At 24.3% G+C, this 19,185-nt stretch overlaps 10 protein-coding genes across 10 annotated transcripts, besides 1 other annotated feature; 6 read left to right on the top strand and 4 right to left on the bottom strand.

Moving 5' to 3' along the window:
- Positions 1-750: 750 nt before the first annotated feature.
- EHI_159860 (type A flavoprotein, putative) lies at positions 751-1,992 on the top strand (the record flags this gene model as incomplete). Its single annotated transcript, XM_646535.1, has 1 exon — positions 751-1,992. The coding sequence occupies one exon, from the start codon at positions 751-753 to the stop codon at positions 1,990-1,992; it is 1,242 nt and encodes a 413-aa protein (XP_651627.1).
- A 1,384-nt stretch (positions 1,993-3,376) lies between these two features.
- EHI_159850 (uncharacterized protein) lies at positions 3,377-4,360 on the top strand (the record flags this gene model as incomplete). The annotated part of the gene is made up of 1 exon (XM_646527.1): positions 3,377-4,360. The coding sequence occupies one exon, from the start codon at positions 3,377-3,379 to the stop codon at positions 4,358-4,360; it is 984 nt and encodes a 327-aa protein (XP_651619.1).
- Positions 4,361-5,822: 1,462 nt separating this feature from the next.
- On the bottom strand, positions 5,823-8,654 carry EHI_159840 (uncharacterized protein; the record flags this gene model as incomplete). The annotated part of the gene is made up of 1 exon (XM_001913484.1): positions 5,823-8,654. One exon carries the CDS (start codon positions 8,652-8,654, stop codon positions 5,823-5,825), a length of 2,832 nt encoding a protein of 943 aa, XP_001913519.1.
- Positions 8,655-8,760: 106 nt separating this feature from the next.
- EHI_159830 (uncharacterized protein) lies at positions 8,761-9,467 on the bottom strand. Its single transcript, XM_646528.2, has 4 exons — positions 9,296-9,467; positions 8,983-9,237; positions 8,892-8,926; positions 8,761-8,824 (listed from the first exon to the last, which is right to left on the bottom strand). The coding sequence occupies exons 1-4, from the start codon at positions 9,463-9,465 to the stop codon at positions 8,808-8,810; spliced, it is 477 nt and encodes a 158-aa protein (XP_651620.2). The 5' UTR covers positions 9,466-9,467; the 3' UTR covers positions 8,761-8,807.
- A 206-nt stretch (positions 9,468-9,673) lies between these two features.
- On the top strand, positions 9,674-10,210 carry EHI_159820 (uncharacterized protein; the record flags this gene model as incomplete). Its single annotated transcript, XM_001913483.1, has 2 exons — positions 9,674-9,756; positions 9,811-10,210. The coding sequence occupies 2 exons, from the start codon at positions 9,674-9,676 to the stop codon at positions 10,208-10,210; spliced, it is 483 nt and encodes a 160-aa protein (XP_001913518.1).
- A 432-nt stretch (positions 10,211-10,642) lies between these two features.
- On the top strand, positions 10,643-11,263 carry EHI_159810 (uncharacterized protein; the record flags this gene model as incomplete). Its single annotated transcript, XM_643404.1, has 1 exon — positions 10,643-11,263. One exon carries the CDS (start codon positions 10,643-10,645, stop codon positions 11,261-11,263), a length of 621 nt encoding a protein of 206 aa, XP_648496.1.
- A 414-nt stretch (positions 11,264-11,677) lies between these two features.
- EHI_159800 (uncharacterized protein) lies at positions 11,678-12,205 on the top strand (the record flags this gene model as incomplete). The annotated part of the gene is made up of 1 exon (XM_001913482.1): positions 11,678-12,205. One exon carries the CDS (start codon positions 11,678-11,680, stop codon positions 12,203-12,205), a length of 528 nt encoding a protein of 175 aa, XP_001913517.1.
- A 134-nt stretch (positions 12,206-12,339) lies between these two features.
- Positions 12,340-13,059, top strand: EHI_159790 (60S acidic ribosomal protein PO, putative; the record flags this gene model as incomplete). The annotated part of the gene is made up of 1 exon (XM_646531.2): positions 12,340-13,059. The coding sequence occupies one exon, from the start codon at positions 12,340-12,342 to the stop codon at positions 13,018-13,020; it is 681 nt and encodes a 226-aa protein (XP_651623.1). The 3' UTR covers positions 13,021-13,059.
- A 27-nt stretch (positions 13,060-13,086) lies between these two features.
- Positions 13,087-13,665, bottom strand: EHI_159780 (uncharacterized protein; the record flags this gene model as incomplete). The annotated part of the gene is made up of 1 exon (XM_646532.1): positions 13,087-13,665. The coding sequence occupies one exon, from the start codon at positions 13,663-13,665 to the stop codon at positions 13,087-13,089; it is 579 nt and encodes a 192-aa protein (XP_651624.1).
- Positions 13,666-14,330: 665 nt separating this feature from the next.
- Positions 14,331-17,043, bottom strand: EHI_159770 (uncharacterized protein; the record flags this gene model as incomplete). The annotated part of the gene is made up of 1 exon (XM_646533.2): positions 14,331-17,043. The coding sequence occupies one exon, from the start codon at positions 17,041-17,043 to the stop codon at positions 14,407-14,409; it is 2,637 nt and encodes an 878-aa protein (XP_651625.2). The 3' UTR covers positions 14,331-14,406.
- A 1,845-nt stretch (positions 17,044-18,888) lies between these two features.
- Positions 18,889-19,139: a repeat region.
- Positions 19,140-19,185: the final 46 nt, after the last annotated feature.

The raw sequence follows: 19,185 nt of genomic DNA, 5'->3' as shown, positions 1-19,185 counted from the left end.
TAATTATTGAGAACTAAACAAAGGATAATTTACTTCATTAATGAAAGATAGAATTAACACTTCTAATTTTATGAAAAGAGAGTATTTCAAAATATAACGTAATGAAAATAGAATATTCATACAAATGGGGGTAATTAATTTTCTCAATAAAATAACCTCATTATTTATTATTAAATTAATATTCAAGTGATATGACACTCTAAAAAAATGATTACTTTAATAGGAAATAGCTGGGTAATTCATATTTTTAATGAGGCTTATTTATGTTGATAAATTAAACTTACTCTAAATGATTAAAAAATATTTCTTAGATATTTTTATTAATTCTATCAAAAATAAATTGTGTTTCGTTCATTGAATGGTTATAAAATAAAGATATTTAATTTTTAAATCATTCAACGCTCTTTTCAGAAAACAAAGAATTAAAATAAGTAAAAAAAACTCCAAATTTATAATAAATGTTCAATAACTTTTTTCATTTAATCAATGTAATTCATTCATAACTCAAAATCATAGTACTGTAATTTAGTATTTATTTTATCGGTATTTGAGAGATATTCTTTATTTATTTATTAAATTTTGAGAATTAAAATGAAAAGGAAACTATTTATGTAAGTTAAAAGTATAGAAATATCGTAAATTGAACTACCCTAAAAACTACCAAAAAGGAAACGAGAAAATCATTTCATTTGTTTTCTCCACCTGAGCTGTTCTTAATGAAAAAAGAACATAAGAACTAACAAACATTAAATGACAAGTAAAGTGTTAGAAGTACTTCCTGGTTTGTATTGGGTTGGTGTAATGGATTATGAACTAAAGAATTATGATGTATTATATCCTGCACCTTATGGGTCTACTTACAATTCATACCTTCTTCAAACCCAAGAAGGAAACGTTTTATTTGAAACAGTGAAGCAAGAATTTGCAAATGAGTGTTTAGATAAAATAGAACAAGTTATTGGTAAAGAAGACTGTATTGATTATATCATAGTAGACCACAGTGAACCTGATCATAGTGGTTCATTAAGTCCTATACTTAAAAGATATCCTAACGCAACAGTAATAGCCTCTACTGCTGCTTTAAATAATATACAATTTATTGGTCATATTAGAGATGATACAAAAACAATTAATAGTGTTAAAACTAAACAACTAAATCTGGGTGATATTCATCTTAAGTTTATTTATCAACCATTTTTACATTGGCCTGATACAATGATCACGTTAATAGAAGAAATGAATGTTTTAGTTACATGTGATATGTTTAGTACTCATTTTGCTGATGAACGAATGTTTGATGATTTAATTGTTGATAGAAAAGATCAATATCTTCAAATAAGTTATGACTATTTTAACTCAGTCTTTGGTCCTTTTAAACGATTTGTTTTAAAAGGCATTCAAACCCTTGAAAATCAACCTGGATTCGATTTAAAAAACTGTAAAGCTATTTGTTGTAGTCATGGTCCAATAATACGTGGTTATATACCAGAACGTGTTGAACTTTGGCGTCAATGGGCTCAACCACCACCATTAAAAAATAAAGTTGTTATTGCCTATGGGTCAGTTTATGGATATACAGAAACTATGGCAAATACAATTGCTGCTGGAATTAAATCTGTTGGTGTTGAGGTGTCCATGCATAATGTAGAAAATACTAGTGTTGAAAATGTCTTAAAAGATTTCAGTGACTGTAAAGGTTTATTACTTGGGACGCCAACAATTGTTGGAGATGCTCTTCCCCCAATATTAACAATAGCATGTAATTTAAATCCTTATATTCATTGCCAAAGATTTATTCAATGTTTTGGTTCACACGGATGGAGTGGAGAAGGTGTTGGGAATCTTTCAGCAAGACTTCAACAACTAAAAGCAAAACAACCAGTTGAGCCATTGTCTTGTCGTCTCCAACCAGGACAGGAAAAATTAGAAGAGTGTTTTGAGTGGGGAAAAAAATTTGGATTGGCAATAAAAGAAGAAGATGAAGAAAATTAATTGACTTTTAAGACAAATATTTTGATAACCAAAAACTAAACAAGATTTAATAGTCATAAAAGAAATAATAAGTTCTTTTAAACTTCCAACAAAAACAAAAAAAATTTTTAATAGTTTTTAAATTTATCTCCATGGCAATCCTCTTCATTTCTTGTGATATTTTCATATCTATGACTTTTCTTAGTTCTAGAGTAACAAAGAAGCTTTCGTAAAAACATAATCAAGAATATTACTAATGGAAGAAATGCTCCTGAAACATAAATAAATAATAGACAATACCATAACATTGAAGATGGATGAGCACCATAAAAAATGACAGCAAAGAATTTAAGGAGATAAAGGAAGAGATGAAGAGATAAAAAGGAAAATGAGGTATTATTTAAGTTAGTAGTAGCAAGCCAAATAAGAAGATCAAATAAAGATCTTATGTTAAAGAAGATAGCACCGATGATGACATAAATAGAAGAGAAAAAGGAAGATGGGAGATTCCTAACAAAGCATGATTTAAGAGAAGGAGAAGAGTACCACCATATCAAAAAGCAAAGAAAGAAGGAAAAGAATAAATGACGCCATTGGTTGGTTCTAGTTTTTGTGATGACAATAGCATAGTATGATATAGTAGAGACGAAATTAAGAATGCAAGTCAGTGTTTGTGTTGCAAAAAATCCATTGGAAATACTATAAATTATACCATGAAAATCTAGACAATTCATATCAGTTATTTTATATCTTATAATAATCAAAGAAATTGAATAACAAACCTAAGATTACAAAGAAAAATATTGCGAATGAATGTACAATTTTAACATGTTGTTGATTAAATAGTTTCAACAATGAATTACCAATTAATAGAATGTTTAATACCAATTTTATATAACTTGCCCAAATTGATATTTCATCCAAGAAAGAGTATAAACAAACTCGAAATAAATTTTGATACACAAATGATTGTATTGCGTTATTTCCATTAATAGTGGGACAATCACACATCCTAATTTCTGTGTTTTCTTTTAAGTTTTTTTTTTAAATTTTGAAGATATGAAGAGATAAAAAGGAAAATGAGATATAATCTCCATTTATAAATCCAATTTAACATTAAATAAAGCAAATATATATGTTTTTCTTTCTTATTAATCTTTCTTATTAATCTTTCTTATTTATAATAATAATAATCATTCACAATAAAAAAATAATAAATAAAGAAAGATAATAATCAAAGTAAGAGTAAGAAAAATCAAAGAAAAACAAAGATAAAAGAAACACAGGAAAAAAGAGTAAAAAGTAGAAAGGAGAACAAACAGAAAATCAAATATCTGAAAAGATTAATGAGAAGTGAATATGAAAAGGTAAGAAGATATAAAGATAATAAGAAAAGAGAAGAAATATGAATATTAAAAGAGGGATATTTCAAATTAAAACGAGTGTTGGAATCAGTAAGAAAAGTGAAGATAAAGAATTTCAAAACATTAATAAAGAAATAATTGAGAAAGAAAAGAAAATGAAAGAAATAATTGAACGAGTAAGTAAAATTACAACAAGTGCTGAGAAATTAATTAGAATTCCAAAAGAAGTATTTCTTATTTTACACGATTGTTCAGGGGAGAAAAGCAAAGCTAAAGAAGAAAGTGAGAGAATGATTAATGTATTTTCTTCAATGGAAGAAGGAGGAAAACATATTAAAGAAATAATATATTGTCAAGTTATAGAACCTATGAAAATATTTATTGAAGAATGGAAAGTTTATTATAAAAGAATAAATATAATGAAAAATCGAAAGATAGATATGGATAGACATTTTGAAAAATTAGAACAAATTAAAAAGAAAGGACAAAAGAAACAAAATGGAAAGAAAGAAGCTGAAGCAAAATATAAAGCATCTAAAGAAACATATATATTAATAAGAAATGAAATAATTAATGATATTAGTAAATTGAATGAAAGAATAAATGAGATAAATGAAAAAATTGAAAGTTCTATTATATTAGGATTTACAGAATATATTAATTGTTTAAATTTATCATGGGATAAAGTTCCAGAAATGCTTAGAAACATGAATACAGGAGATATTAATACACAACCAACATATACTCCAAATGATCAATCAATGATTAATGAAACTAAACAACATAATAATGAAATAAAAGAATATAAATATGAAAATATAGAAAATGTGATACAAGAATCAATGAAGAAAGAAGAAGAACATGAAGAAGTTGTAGTTTGTCAATTTGCATATTCAGCAGAAAATGAAACAGAACTTTCACTTAAAGAAGGAGATAAAATTAAAATTCTTAATAAAAAAGGTGATTGGTGGCAAGGAGAATGTCAAGGAAATATTGGATTTTTCCCTTCAAATTATGTTAAATGATTCATTTTCTCATAATTAATACTTTCCACTTTCTTAAAATCATTTCCATTTTGTGTTTTTTTTTCATATCTCATAACACTTATATATCATTATCATCAAAAATAAAATAACATCAAAATTAGATTGTTGAAATATAAAAATTTCTTAATAATCATTATAATAGTCTTAAATATATAAATATATATTAAACAATGAATAAAATAATATTCAATTCAAATATTCTTAATTTCTTAGATGAAACAATAAAGAATATTATGTTAATTGTTTATGTTTTTATTTGTTCATCTCTCTTAATTTATTTCTTCTTTTGTCTTAATTTTTTATTTTTGTTATGATAATTAAGTATTATACTATTTGATAACTTTAATGATTATTAACATCATTGAACATATTTCATCTTATTATCATTAATTAGAATTATTATGAAAATCAATTATTACATATGTTGTCAATATATTACTATTATGTTGTTTCTTTTGTTTTGAATATTCTTATCATTTTCAATATTCATTTCCTTGATTATTTCCTTTCTTCATCTTTTGTGACTTTATATTCCTTCATTACCACTATCATTTGATTTACCATTTCTACTTTATTCATTTTTATTCAATCATTATCTCATAAATTTATAAAACATCTCTCATTTCTTCATTTATATTAAAAACTATCATATTTATTTCTTATATTTTTAATACTTATATTCTATATCTTTAATCTCCTTTTTATTTTCATATAATCTTCAACTTTATTCAATTATCATTTTTGAACTTCTCTTCCTATTTATTTCCTTCTTCTATCATTTCTTTATCTTTATTTTTTTTTTATTCTTTTTTTATTCCTTTATTATCTTTACATTTCTTCATCTTTCATCTATTAATATTGACACTCTTTCTCTTTATCATTCTCTTTTCTTTCTTTCTTTTTCTTTTATTATTATTCTTTCTTGTTTCTTATTTTACCGTAGAATAAATTCAAATTCTTAATACATTACGTTATTTGTCATAAAACTTTTAAATAAAAGTATGTCATAATCCATTATTGAATGAAAAAAAATAAATTTAAACACCAATTAGAATTTTTTTTAGAATAAAGTTTATCATATTTTCAAAATAAGTTTGTAGTTTTATTTATAGAAATATTGTATAAAACAATAAACAAAAAGCATATTGGTAGAAATTGAAAGAAAAGTAAAATAATAACCATAGTAACACAGTACAAAGAATATATATTTATCATCTGTTGAATAAAATAGTTTGAACAAACAATGAATAATACTAACTAATAAATTGAATGTTATATTTCATAAAACTTTTGAAAAATAATTTTTGTAACAACTAACATAAATAGAGAAATAAACAACTTAGCACTTGAAAATAATACAATCGTAAATATATTTCTTACGTATTAATTATTCTTTTTAAATTAACTGAATTTATAATAAAGAAATAAATGAAATAATAAATTACTTCTTTTTATGACGAGGAGTTTGAATAAAAGAAAGAGATTTTTGTTGTTGGTCTGTTAATCTTTGACTCTTACAAACAGAACATTCAATATTTGTTCCTTTAGTGGTAAGTTTTTCCAAACACTGATCACACATACAATGACCACATTTAAATATAGTTCTTTTTACAACAGTTCTATTACAACTACAACATTTTCCTTCGACTTCTTCTACTATTATTCCTTGTTTAGAATAGTCAATAATACTATTGACATAATCAAATTGTTGTTGATGAGCAATGTGTTGAGCAGATAATAAAGCTTCATATCTTAGAGAAGCATTTCTTAAACCATCACAAACAGGTTGAGCAAAAGTTTCCATTGTTTCGTCTTCATCTAATACATTTAATAATTGATCTTTATAAACTGACAATTCATATAATAAAGTAATAATCCACTTTTTATTTCCATAATTTTGAGCTTTTAAAACTTCACGAGAAATAGAGACTTCTAAAGAATTAACAATTTCCATAACACTTGTAATTAATTCAACAGCTTTTTCATTTTTTCTAAAGTCAAATAAATTATTATAATCATTAATTGTAGAATAAATAAAAGCAATAACAATTTGTTGCATTTCATGAGTATTTTTACTTCCTTTTGTAGCTTCAAATAATAATTTAGGAATACCACCACCTACTCTAGATTCATAATTATCAATAGGATATTTTTTTTCACTTAATAATTTAAATAATAATTGATATAATCTAAATTGTAATAATGGATTTGACTCTGCTTTTTTCATAACTTCTTCTACTTCATTTACATAAACATCACTAAGATTTTTAAGGTTATATCCTTCTTTTTCAAATACTTTTTTAGTTTCTATTTCTTGTTTTTCTTTTTCAATAATATTTTGCATATGTAAGTCATAAATTGATTGAAGCTTTTCTAAAAACATTTTAAATAAATTTGGGTCTTTTAACTTAAAAATTAAATTTTGTGCTTCTTCAAACATACAATTTTCTATTTTATAATGCATATTAAATTTTTGAAATCGAATTCTATCTTCATTTCTTCCATCAAATTTTGACCCGATAGTATTATTTGATATAATTTCTTGAAAGTTTGTTGGTAAATTTGGATAAAGAAGTAATGTTTTATATTTATTTAATTCTTTTCTCATTAATCCTAACAATTCATCTTGTGGAATTTTATCATATTTATCTACACTTTTTACTCTTTGAATTGTTTCTTTTAATTTAGCGTATGCAACTAATGTATTATATGCATCTTCATATGCATAATTTCTATCTTTATTATTGTAAAATATATTGTATGTACTAATTAATTCATAATATCTTTGTTCATTCTTTTTTAATGAGAAAATAGTATAATTAGTAAAGAATAATAATGTTTTATTCAAACTATCTTTCATTTGGACTTTTAATTTTTCATATTCTCTTGCTTCTTTACTATCCTTTTCTCTAAATTCCTTTGGTTCAATATGAAAGTTTTGAGTAATTTCTAAGAAATCTTCTAATTCCATTAAATCTGATTCTAAATATTCTTCCATTAAGGTATATGGTTCTTCTACTTCAGTTACTGCTCCATCCATAACTGATAAGATTAAATCTTGCCAATACTCAATTAATTCTTCTTTATCAATATCCATATCTTTTTTAATAACTCTTTCAAGAATTAAATCATATCTTTTTTGTTCTTTCCATATATCAATAATATCTCTATCTTGTAACATTTTAACTTTCATAAATTTTCTTTCTGTTAATAACCAAAGATATTCTTCTTCTTCTGTTCTATCTGAATATAATTCAAAATATTCACTAATATCTTCTTTTGGCATTAATGAAAATGTTGCTTTTTTATCTCGTTCATCATTACTTACAAGAACTTTAAGTCCATATTTTGCTCCTTGATCTTTACAATTTACAAATCCTACCATTTTATCATTTAATAACCCAAGACTATAAATTTCATTAACTCCTCGTGGAACAAAAAATGCTGTTGGTGCATTAAAAGTTTTTGGAGTTGAAACATCATATCCAGGAACTGCACGAAATTCTCCTTTTAAATTTCCCCATGTTAAAACCATAACTTCTTTATTTAATGGTGAAACACAACAAGAAGTACTACTTTTAACTTCAATATTATTAAAAGGTATAATTGAATGTTGTCTAGCATTAATATCATAAAAATAAACAATGATATCTCTATTCATTCCATCTCCACTCCTATTTGACATAACAATTACAATAGTATTTCCAATCCATTTCATTTGATTAATATAACTTCTTTGTAAACTATCAGTTAATATAATTGGTCGTTCTCCTGGACTTCTAATTAATGTAATTTTTAAAGTAATTTGTTTAGTTTTTAAATGTTTAATAACACAACAATACTGTAATGGATTTTGTTGATCAAATGTTGTATTTGTAACTTGTTCGTCTGTAAATGAAACTAAATTCATTTCTATTCTTCCATCATTTGGATCAATTCCATGAATATTATTCTCTTGAATAACTAAAACATGTCCACGTGAGTCTAATGCAAATCCAAGAACTGGTGTTGAATTAAAAATACCTTCTCCTCCAATATCCTCTTCCCCTTTATTAAAAAAATAAACTCTTCCTACTGTTGAACCTACTATTACTTTTTCTTTTAATGCAAATACACAACAAATGGCTTCTTCTGTCTTAAATCTTGATTTAATAAAATTTGTATAATCACTTCCTACAAAAAATCCAATATCCTCTTTCTCTTCTATTTTTGACATTAACTTCTTTGAACTAGTTGGGTTATCTCTTAGTGTTGTACGATTCCTTTGACTCATACTCTTTCCCTTTATTATAAAATAATTTTAAGTTCTTTTTTCTTTTTATTTTTGGAGATTTTTCATTTTCTTTTTTGATGAAAGAACATAAAAATTAACATGTTGAAGTGAAAAATAAATTGTATTTAAGTAATATAAAAGAGAAATATTATCTTACCGATCTTTTTTAGCTAACATCAATAAACATTTTATTCTAAAACTACTAAATCAAAACAAAAAGAATAATCATAAACAAACACTCTTCTTTAGTTGGTTCATTTTCAGGTAATTCTCTAAAATAATTAGAAATACAGAGACTTTATTCTAAAATATATAATGTAAAACAAACTGATACTGACCCTTTGTTTTAAACATTTCTTTAAATACATTTTGTGCACTAGCACTTAATTGGTTCCAAAAAGATTTAACTTCTTGATTGTGTTTGGGAGTAGAATGGTTTGGGTTTTCTAAGTCTTTTAAAAATTGATCCATAGCCTTTCTTCCTCCTAATGATTTATACATATTAAATTCATGTTCTTGAATACGTCGAGCTAATTCTTCGTCACTAATATCATCATTGCTTGTACTAATAAATTCTTCATGGCTAATAATATGAACTTACATTTCTTGATGCGTTAAAACCATTCAATTAATAGACAAACTTTTGATTTTGTGTAGGTATTGTATCATCTGTGAAACTTAACAAGACACCAACCGTTTGTTCCATATGTCCACCATTATCACGTAAGGTTTGTTCTATTAATTTTGAGTCAATATTTGGGAACATTCCTTTTAATTCTTCAAGACCTTGTTTCCAAGTTATTGTTTGCATTAATTGTGATAAGAATGAAACGATATTATTTAGTTTAATCTTTTCATTATTGAGAATCTAAATCAAAAAAATAAAAAATCAAAAAAAAAACATTCATTCCAAAATGGAAGATATTAAAACTTCAATAAACTCTTTTATGCAAGAAGTTTATTATGAATTAGATTTATTAAAACAAACAAAATATGGAATATTCAGTGATGTTGCTATAATGAATTTAAGAACAAAAGTTAATATTTATAATTTCAGATTTCTTTATGTTATGCTTTGTGGTATTTGTGTATTTATTGGAATGTTTGTTGACTCATTATTATTCTTTTAAAAGTATAATGCTCATAATAATTTTAGTGTAATCAAGCCTTTCACTCTTCTTCTTTTATTAATGCAAGCTATTCCAATAGTCATATACAAAGTCTGTACTAAATTAAATATTTCTATTCCTATAAACCTTCCTCAAGAATTCCCTCCTTCTTTCATAGCTATTTGTATCGGGTATATTTCTGCTTCCATTACTGCTTATTTCAATGATTGTTTCTTACCATTCCTTCTTCCTTTAGTAATTGCTGTTATAATTATTCGTGCACATTCTTGTTTCGCAATTACTGATGCTGAACCTGAACATCCATCAAATTGTTGTAGTTGTCAACAACATGACCACAACCATACCACATCAGAAAGTGAATGTAATTGTTGTGAAGGTCATAAAGAAATTCCTACATCAATACCAGAAGATAAGAAAGAAGATTAAATTACCTCTTTTTTATTTATACTCTTTTAATACATTTCTCTATAATACAATTCTTTTTTTCATGTAAAGAATATTTCAACACCTTAGTATAAAAGTATTAATAAAAATATATAAATAGGATAATAAACCTAAAATATTGTGTTTTAATACAATAATTTCTCAAAAAAAATAATTGAACCAAATAATAAAAAAACAAATTAAGAAATGTAATTATATTATTTTCAATAAAAAATAAAGACAAACCAAATAACATAACAATAATAATTCTGTAGATTATTTAAAGACATTCTTTCTTCTTTCTTGAAAAATATTAAAAATTCTGACATTTAAATTTATGTTTCTTCTTTATGTTTGAAACACTAATCAATTACTATTCAATATCTCCCATCTTCTTTATCTTCTGCTTTGAAATCACATTTGTTTACTGATGCTATGAACAAAACATCTGCTGGAACACTTGGAGTGATATCATCAATTACTGTTACAATAGGAACAATTTCTCAAGCATTTGGTGATGATATTACTACTCATGGTCATCGACCAGAGTCTTTTATTGAAGGAATCAAACAAGGAGCAAGGGGGTATCAAATTGTTAATAAACAGAGTGACAATAATTTTGAAGGAACAATGAAAAAGATGATATTACCATTTTCATCAGTTGCTCAAATAGTTAAATTAGGAATTACTGGTGCAGTTGCTGAGTTTGATGAGAAAAGTGCAAAAAGAATTGGTCAATTGAGAATAATTGAAGAGAATGGTTCAATTAGAAAGGATCAAAGTATAGATAAATTTGATGTTTGGAAACAAAAAGAGACATACATTTGTCATGTTAACGGAATAAATGATACTTGGATAATGATGGAATATGAAGATAAGATGCTTTTAATGTTGAAGAGTTTTACCACAGTCAAAATGAAAGAAATACACGGAATGACATTAATTAATAAAGAATTTATCATAAGAACAAGTAGTAATAATTATAGTCTGAAAGTAAAACAATGTGGAAAGCAAGAAATGAGATTTTATAAAGAATTAGAGGAAAATCTTAAATAAAATAAATGAAACAATGGAGTTGATAATACAAAACATAAGTTATAAATTTAACTTCAATAATATCAAAATTATCAAAATTATCAATTGTCTTTCTGTTATTTAAACAGCCAAAATCTTTAGTACACAGACACTTTGTTCTATTTTATTCTATTTCAAGCAAAAAATAAAAAATAGAAGAAAAATAACAAATAATCAAGAAATAATGTTTTGACATAAACGACATGAGAAATGAACAGACAAAAAGACATTTATCAACTTTTCATTAAAACCAAAAACAAGAAATACTAAAAAAAGTTTTCTACTTCAAAGCCAAAGAATTGACCAATCAAAATAAAGCAGACAAAATCACAGACATCAAATACTGTCTGTTGTATAATAAATATAAAACATAGAACTGAACAGATTAATAATTCAATGCAAAGTAATGATATTCAATCTACAGTTAATAGCATCTTTACTTCATGTTTTCAAGAAATTAAACATGGAAATTTAATATGTCCACATCCTGGTTGTGGTAAATCATTTAATACAAAAAAATGTCTTAGTGTTCATATGCAAACTCATTCTGGAAAAAAACCATTTTCATGTAATATTTGTGGTATGAAATTCTTAAGAAAACATGATTGTAATGTTCATATGAGAGTTCATACTGGTGAAAAACCTTATGAATGTCTTATTTGTCATAAACATTTTGCTCGTCATTCTGATCTAAAAGTTCATGAAAAAGTTCATTCAGATGAAAAACCATTTCAATGTCCTTTTGTTGGTTGTTGTAAAGCTTTTAAAAGAAAACATGACCTTAAAAAACATATTACTTTTCATGTAAAACATTCTGTAAAAGAATATAGTGAAGTAATTGAAAAATCTGAAGAATTGTATCATCAACAACTCCCAAGTGCTTTTACTCCTGTTACTGACTTTTCTTTATATTCTGTTTATTAACTTCAACATTTCTTCTTGTATTCTAATTTAACTTTTTTATTATTTGTTATTTTTTTTTTGTTATTTTAAAAATAGAATAGGGTTTTTTTTTTGAATATCAAAAAAAAAAATGAAAAGAAGATTTAATTTCTTTAATGTCAAGAGAACAACAAGGACGAAGAGTTGCTAAAAAGGAAATTAAAAATCGATTAATCACTAATATACAAGAAGCTGCTCAAAAATATAGTACTGTCTTTATTTTTTATACACCAGTTCTTAGATCAAAGTTTATGAATATTATTAGAAAAGATTGGAGAGATTCTATATTTTTCTTTGGTAGTAATAAAGTTATGCAAGTTGCATTAGGAAGAACTGAACAAGATGAAATTAAACCAGGATATCATTTTATTGCAGAAAGATTAAAAGGTACATGTGGGTTGTGTTTTACTAATAAAAAGAAAGAAGAAATTTTAGCTTATTTTAAAACTCAAATCCATGATGATTTTGCACGTTCAGGAAGTATTGCTACAATGGACTTTGTAGTTCCTGAAGGACCATTACCATTTGAAGGTTCACTTGAACTTCATTTAAGAAAGAATCTTTTACCTGTTGAATTAAAAGATGGAATATTATCATGTAAAGAAGAATATGTTGTTTGCAGAAAAGGACAAAAACTTTCACCACAAGCTGCTAGATTATTAGAATATTTTGATATTAAAATGGCTGTATTTGAAATAAGAGTGTTAAGTATTATTCAAGATGGTAAATTTGAAGAATTAGAAAGTATTGGTGAAGATGAAACTATGCAAATGGAAGAAGAAGAACCAATTAATTAACACATAAAATATTTTTGATTGATTTTTTTAATAGTATTGTTATTGTTTCTTTCAAATAACATTTAATCAATTAATTATACGTTGTTTGATATGAGTTTTTGATTCTTCATTTAATTCATTTAATAAGTCTTCAATTTCATTTTCATTAATTTCTAATTCATTTTTGGTGTTATTGAAATTATTGATTATTTTTTGACTCTCTTGACCATAACTTTGTTTGTTAAGTTCTTTATATTTTTTATTAATATCTATGAGTTTTTCTTCATTGTCTTTATTACTTTTAGCCTTTTTCATCTCTTTTATTAACTCATCAATTTCTTTAACTTTTCTCTCAAATGAATTAATATTTCTACGTGTAAAAATAATGTTTTGTGCAATTTCTTTCGAGGGTACTAGTCCTTGTGCTTCATCTCTCTTCTCTTTTTCTATTGTTTTTTTGGCTTGTTTCATTAAATGATTTAAATAATTTCTTTGTACTGTTATTTCTCGTTGAATTCTTCGTTTGTTTTTTTCTACTTCAAAGATTTGATGCTTTATATTTGTAGTTTCTTTCTTTTGTGCGAAATGAATATATCCATAGTATATTACAATACCAACTCCAATAGCTATTAAAATAATAGTAACACTATCAAAGATAGTTTCCATTTCTGCTTTTTTTTTCTCTTGTTTTTAAGTTTATTTTTTAAAACATTTTTCGTTTCATTAAAAATATATTCTTGTTAAAAAGCAGTTATTTATAATTTATAACAATAAAACGAAATGAATCTTTTATTTTGAATATCTTTTATTGATTATACTACTTTTTAACCATGTTACTCTTAATAAATGAGTCTATGTATTACTTTGTTGTAGTTTAATTAATCTTATTAACAATTAAACATTTTCTTTCATTACATCCTTTTTATTCTTTTTTTCAATTTGAAATGGTTCTTTTTATTGAACTTATTGTTTATCTACTCTCTTTTTTAACACAAACATAATCAGTTTTGTAGATTAATTAAATGGTGAGAAACACAAACTAGTATAAATAAAGAAGAAGAGTGTAAGAAGAAAGTAGAATGAATGAATGAAAAATAAAATAAATACAATATATCAAATAGCACAACAAGTATACTCTTGAATATTAACAAGATAATTGGTTTCTGGAAGAATAGTATAATCAGTTTGAATAACTAGTCAATAAATATAAGATAAAATAAGATGAATAATACAATAAGACATAATACAAAATATATTAATTCTGAAGGTGAAAATAATAAATTTGTTTTTATTATTTAATGCTCATTTCTTTTGTTTTTAAACATAAAATTCATCAAAAACTTATCAAGTTATTCTTGTTAATTATTTTTAATTAACCAACTAACCTTATGCAAAGTTTAGGTCTCCTCAAAGAGGTCTTTCCATTGGCATATTACCTCCTCCAAATCCTCTCATCATTCTAAATCCTCCCATCATTTCATTTTGTTGCTCTGTTATTACTTCAACATTATTACACTCAATTTGGTTGATTGAATTTGAAGTATCAACTATCTTCATCTGATGACATTTGACCATTTTAACTTCTTTTCCTTTAACGTCACTCTCAATATTGAGTTTACTACATTTTTCCATTTCAATTTTCTTCAATTGTTCAGTTAATCTAAACTTTTTATTTTTTATACTTTTCAATGTAAGTTCTTCTTGACATTGTGAAATAGCTGGTTCTATAATTCCAGCACTATTATTTATTATTAGTTTTTTACAAATTATATAAATGCATTGAAGTAATTCAGAATTTTTAATATGTACTGTGTCAATGTTTACACTATTGTCCAGTGTTGATACCCCAATACCTACATAACTGTCAACAACTTCTAATAACCCTTTAATTCTATTGACACTAAAATCAATACTTTCACAGTTGGTAATTAATAATGATTTAACAAATCCAACATTCAATATGTTAGCACTGTTCTGACAATTAATGAATTGAACATTTCCATAATGTTCAAACTCTCCATAAAACATAATTTCTTCACCATTTTCTATTGTAACATCACTATTAATATCACTTTTAATTTTAATATTACTGTCATGAATATTTCTTATTATAATATGTTTCTTATCTGTTTCTATTTCTATATCTTTTTTTGTATTATTTATTTCTATTATTTCTGTATCTTCTTTTATAATATTCTTTGTTTCTGGAATATTACATTCTTCATTATCTATTGTGATGATTTCTTCAATATTATCTAACTCTCCTTTAATTTCGGTATTTTTACAGTTTGTTATTTTCATTTCGTTAATTTGATTCTTGTTGATTATGAATTGACAATTTTCACATTCATCAATACATAATTTCTTACATTTATCAAATAACTCTTCAAAGATATAATCTTTCATTGACACAATATATATCTCTTCTGCGTCTTTCAGTGGTACTTTAATGTATTCTTCAACTAATTTAAATACAACCCTTTTTGGTTTAATATCAATTTCCTTGATTGTAGAATCAACTACTTTCAGTGTATTACATCTTTCATCTCCTGTAATATTCACTTGTTTAGATTGTGCTATTAATAATTTATTAATTGGACATTTTGACTCTACACTAATTTGATTTCCTTCTATTATTTCAATGTTTTGCTTATTCTGCGATTCTATCTCTAACTTAATCATAGAACAAATTTTAATATTAATATCAGTTGATTTATTTGTTGATAATTTGATTTGTGTTTGGTTGTTTCTTAGTAATTTCAATGTTTCAATACAATCTGATTTAACATTAATTTTACATTCTCTAGAGTCAATCATTTCAATACTTTTTAACTTCTTTGATGGTATATTTATATCCAAATTAAAACATCGTTCTAGTTTAAGTTCTTCAAGATTTGGGAATGTATTTTCAATTTCTTTTATTTCTTTCCAATATCTTCTTTTATTATTTGACATTGCTTGTTGTTCATTCGGTTCTTTTATTTTTATTTCATTAATTAGACTAAGTTTCAAAGACTTCAAATTACTTGTTGATTGAAGTTCAACAGAAGACTGTTGTCCATCTACTTCTAAATACTCTAATTGTTTATTATTAATTATGAACTTTGAATATATTGCTTTTATGGAAAAATGTTTTACAAATTCTGGTAACTGTGGTATTTCAATTGGTATAAGACGTTTTTGGTTTTGTTCCACTAATTCTGTTGGTGTAAAATAAAACGTAATAGCATTAGAGTATAAGTCATTGAGAATCTTATAGACCTTTTCTCTACTTTCTTCTTCCATGATATCGTTTTTAGTTACTTTAACACCAGGCATAGTATTGTCTGATTCTTCTAATTTTGGTAATACCACATTTGAAAACAATGAATCAATTGGTGAACTAAAAGGTATAACATCTCTTTTGTCATTTGATTTGGAAATAACAATTTCTGACGAATATACTTTAACCCATTTTGGTATATCCATAAGTACGTTATCAAGTAGTGAAAACTCAAAAATAATAATGACATTTTTCTTCTTCCCATTTTTAATCCAATTTCTAGTTACATTTCCTTGAATTATCATTTCACTTGGATACATTGACTCATCCATTTTCATTTTATCAAACATTTCATCAAATCGCTCTGCAAACATCTCGTCACATCTTATTTTAATTCCTTTCTTCATATTTTGAATAACAACTTCTATTAGTTGTTCTGGAAGAAAAGAAACACATGTTAAAGATTCCATTTTTTGAATACCAGTAGCTATAAACTTTATTATTTTGTTTATTTGTGCTTGTTCTTGACCAGGCTGAATGTTTTTAGTATGTCTTTTTATTAAAGCATCCAAATGACATAAATTATAGTTTCTAAGATTTTCAGCTTTCATTAGTGTTGATGCGTCAATATCAAGTAAATTACAATTACATGTTTGTGGATTAAATATTTTACAAAACTTATTGACATCTCTTTCTGATGTAAACCAAGGATTAACTTTCAATGAATTAATTGCAGTCCTACATTTTTTATTAACCATTTCAATGTTTTGAATATCGTTCATGTCTTTAACATGAAGCACTACTTTCATTAAGTAAACCGTTTCAAGTTGTTTCATTTCTCTTCTTTTATGATTTAAGGATTTCGCGACTTCCATTAAATAGTTCAATTATTTATTTTTTAGTTCATCTTATTAGGTATTTTTATGATATTTCCTCAATCTATATTTAAACTGAATTTTTGTTGTTTTGTAAAAAAAAAGATTACAAGAACATTCTCATGTTATTTTTATAAATATCAAATTTTTTTGTTAAAATTTCTTTAATATATTATTTTCTGACATACTGATATAGCCAAATGAATAAACCAACCACTAACAGTTTTGTATCTTTGATTATTGTTTCAATACCTTATTTAAATCTTCCTATAATTTCAAATTGTAAGGTAATCAAAACATAACTATCATTACATTCTAAATACTCTACATTATACTAAATTATAATTCGAAGGGATTAACTCATTAATAACTGATCATAGTAATAAATATTAAAACATTTATCTCATATCAATTCGTGTTCTATCACTTATTTGTAATCTATTCATTTATTTCATTAATTATTTATATTCAATATGAAAAATGTTAATAATAGAATGATTAATATGACCAGATTAAAAGAAATATTAATAAAATGAAATATTTATGACAATTAAATAATTTTACTATCTTCTATACTCTTATAACATAAAAGAATAAATAAACAAAGAAACCAAAAATAATAATTATTATAATTAATGATATAAATGATATTAATATATGAAACTTTAGAATATGAAAAATTAAAAATAAAAGTTGAAAAATAATATCCAGTGACTATGAAATAAAATAAGTAATCAACAACAATGATTAAGAAAATATATATAACTTCAATCACAGTACAATGAATAAACCAATATGAATAAAGAGTATGAAATAAAGAAAATATGAAATAGAAGAAACAAAAAGGATACAAAAAAAACAAAGAATGAAAGGATATTATAAAAAATAATATAACAATCATTAATTGAAATGCGAATATTTATAATAACTCTCATAAATAATGAATAAATTGGATAATACTTGTCCAATGATTTCTATAACTTTTTAATTCGAGTTAATGACTTCTTAATAAAAAAAGTATTTAAATAAATGGGTTATTACAAAAAATTATTTAATACAATGATATCAAATGAATGAAACAATGACGAGTTATTACTTATTATTAAAAGAATAAATTAGTTGATTTTGTTTTGATAGATTGACAGTGTTAATTGTTTATAATTGCATAATTAAAATTATTACAATAAAATAATTATTCATGAAACGAACCATCAAATAATTTTATTATTTTAAAGTACTCGTTTCTATTAATAATTATTTTTATGAATAACAATATAAGAGAACCACTAAATGACTTAAAAATGATAACTTATTGAATAATAAAAATAATAAAAATAATAAAAATAATAATAATAATAATAATAATAATAATTTATATGTAATGTATCAATGATATTCCTTAATTCATGTCACCATCAATTTTAAAATAATAATTAAAATATACAAATTTCATACCAATCACAATAATAAATGTTATTATTTAAATGATGCGAAGAATGACAATAATCCTATTAATTAAACAACAGCTATTTGTTTTTACTAAAAGAAACATTGATAAATGATAATAAATGACATAGAACTTTAGTTTCATTTTAGTGTTTTGTGTTGAGTTTCTGACATGATATATTCCAATAAAAAGAAAGAAAAATATGAATTAATTATGATTATAGTTTATCTCATTTATCATCAATATTGTTTAAATAATCTTTATTGATAACACATCATGTATTCAATCAAAAGTATCAATGATAAATATAATGCATCATAATAAATAAATAATCCTATATCATAATAAATAATAAACATTAATAAATAATAACAATAAATAATAATCATTATTGATAATGCCTCCATAATAATCAGTCATAATAAATAATAAACAATTAGTGTTATGTGGTATGTCATCTCATCAAAGGCATATCATAACCCGAAGATAACTGGGTGATTCGAAACATGAAATATTAGAGTTTTTTGTTGTGTATCTGATATACTACATTTGAATCATAAAGAAGAATATAAAAAAAAAATATCAATTAATAGATATATCCA

Source organism: Entamoeba histolytica, genomic scaffold (assembly GCF_000208925.1).
Source record: "Entamoeba histolytica HM-1:IMSS scf_1104750518699 genomic scaffold, whole genome shotgun sequence".
Classification (NCBI taxonomy): domain Eukaryota; phylum Evosea; order Mastigamoebida; family Endamoebidae; genus Entamoeba; species Entamoeba histolytica.
The sequence above is the reverse complement of the archived record's forward strand: the minus strand, read 5'-3'. Positions and strand labels throughout refer to the sequence as shown.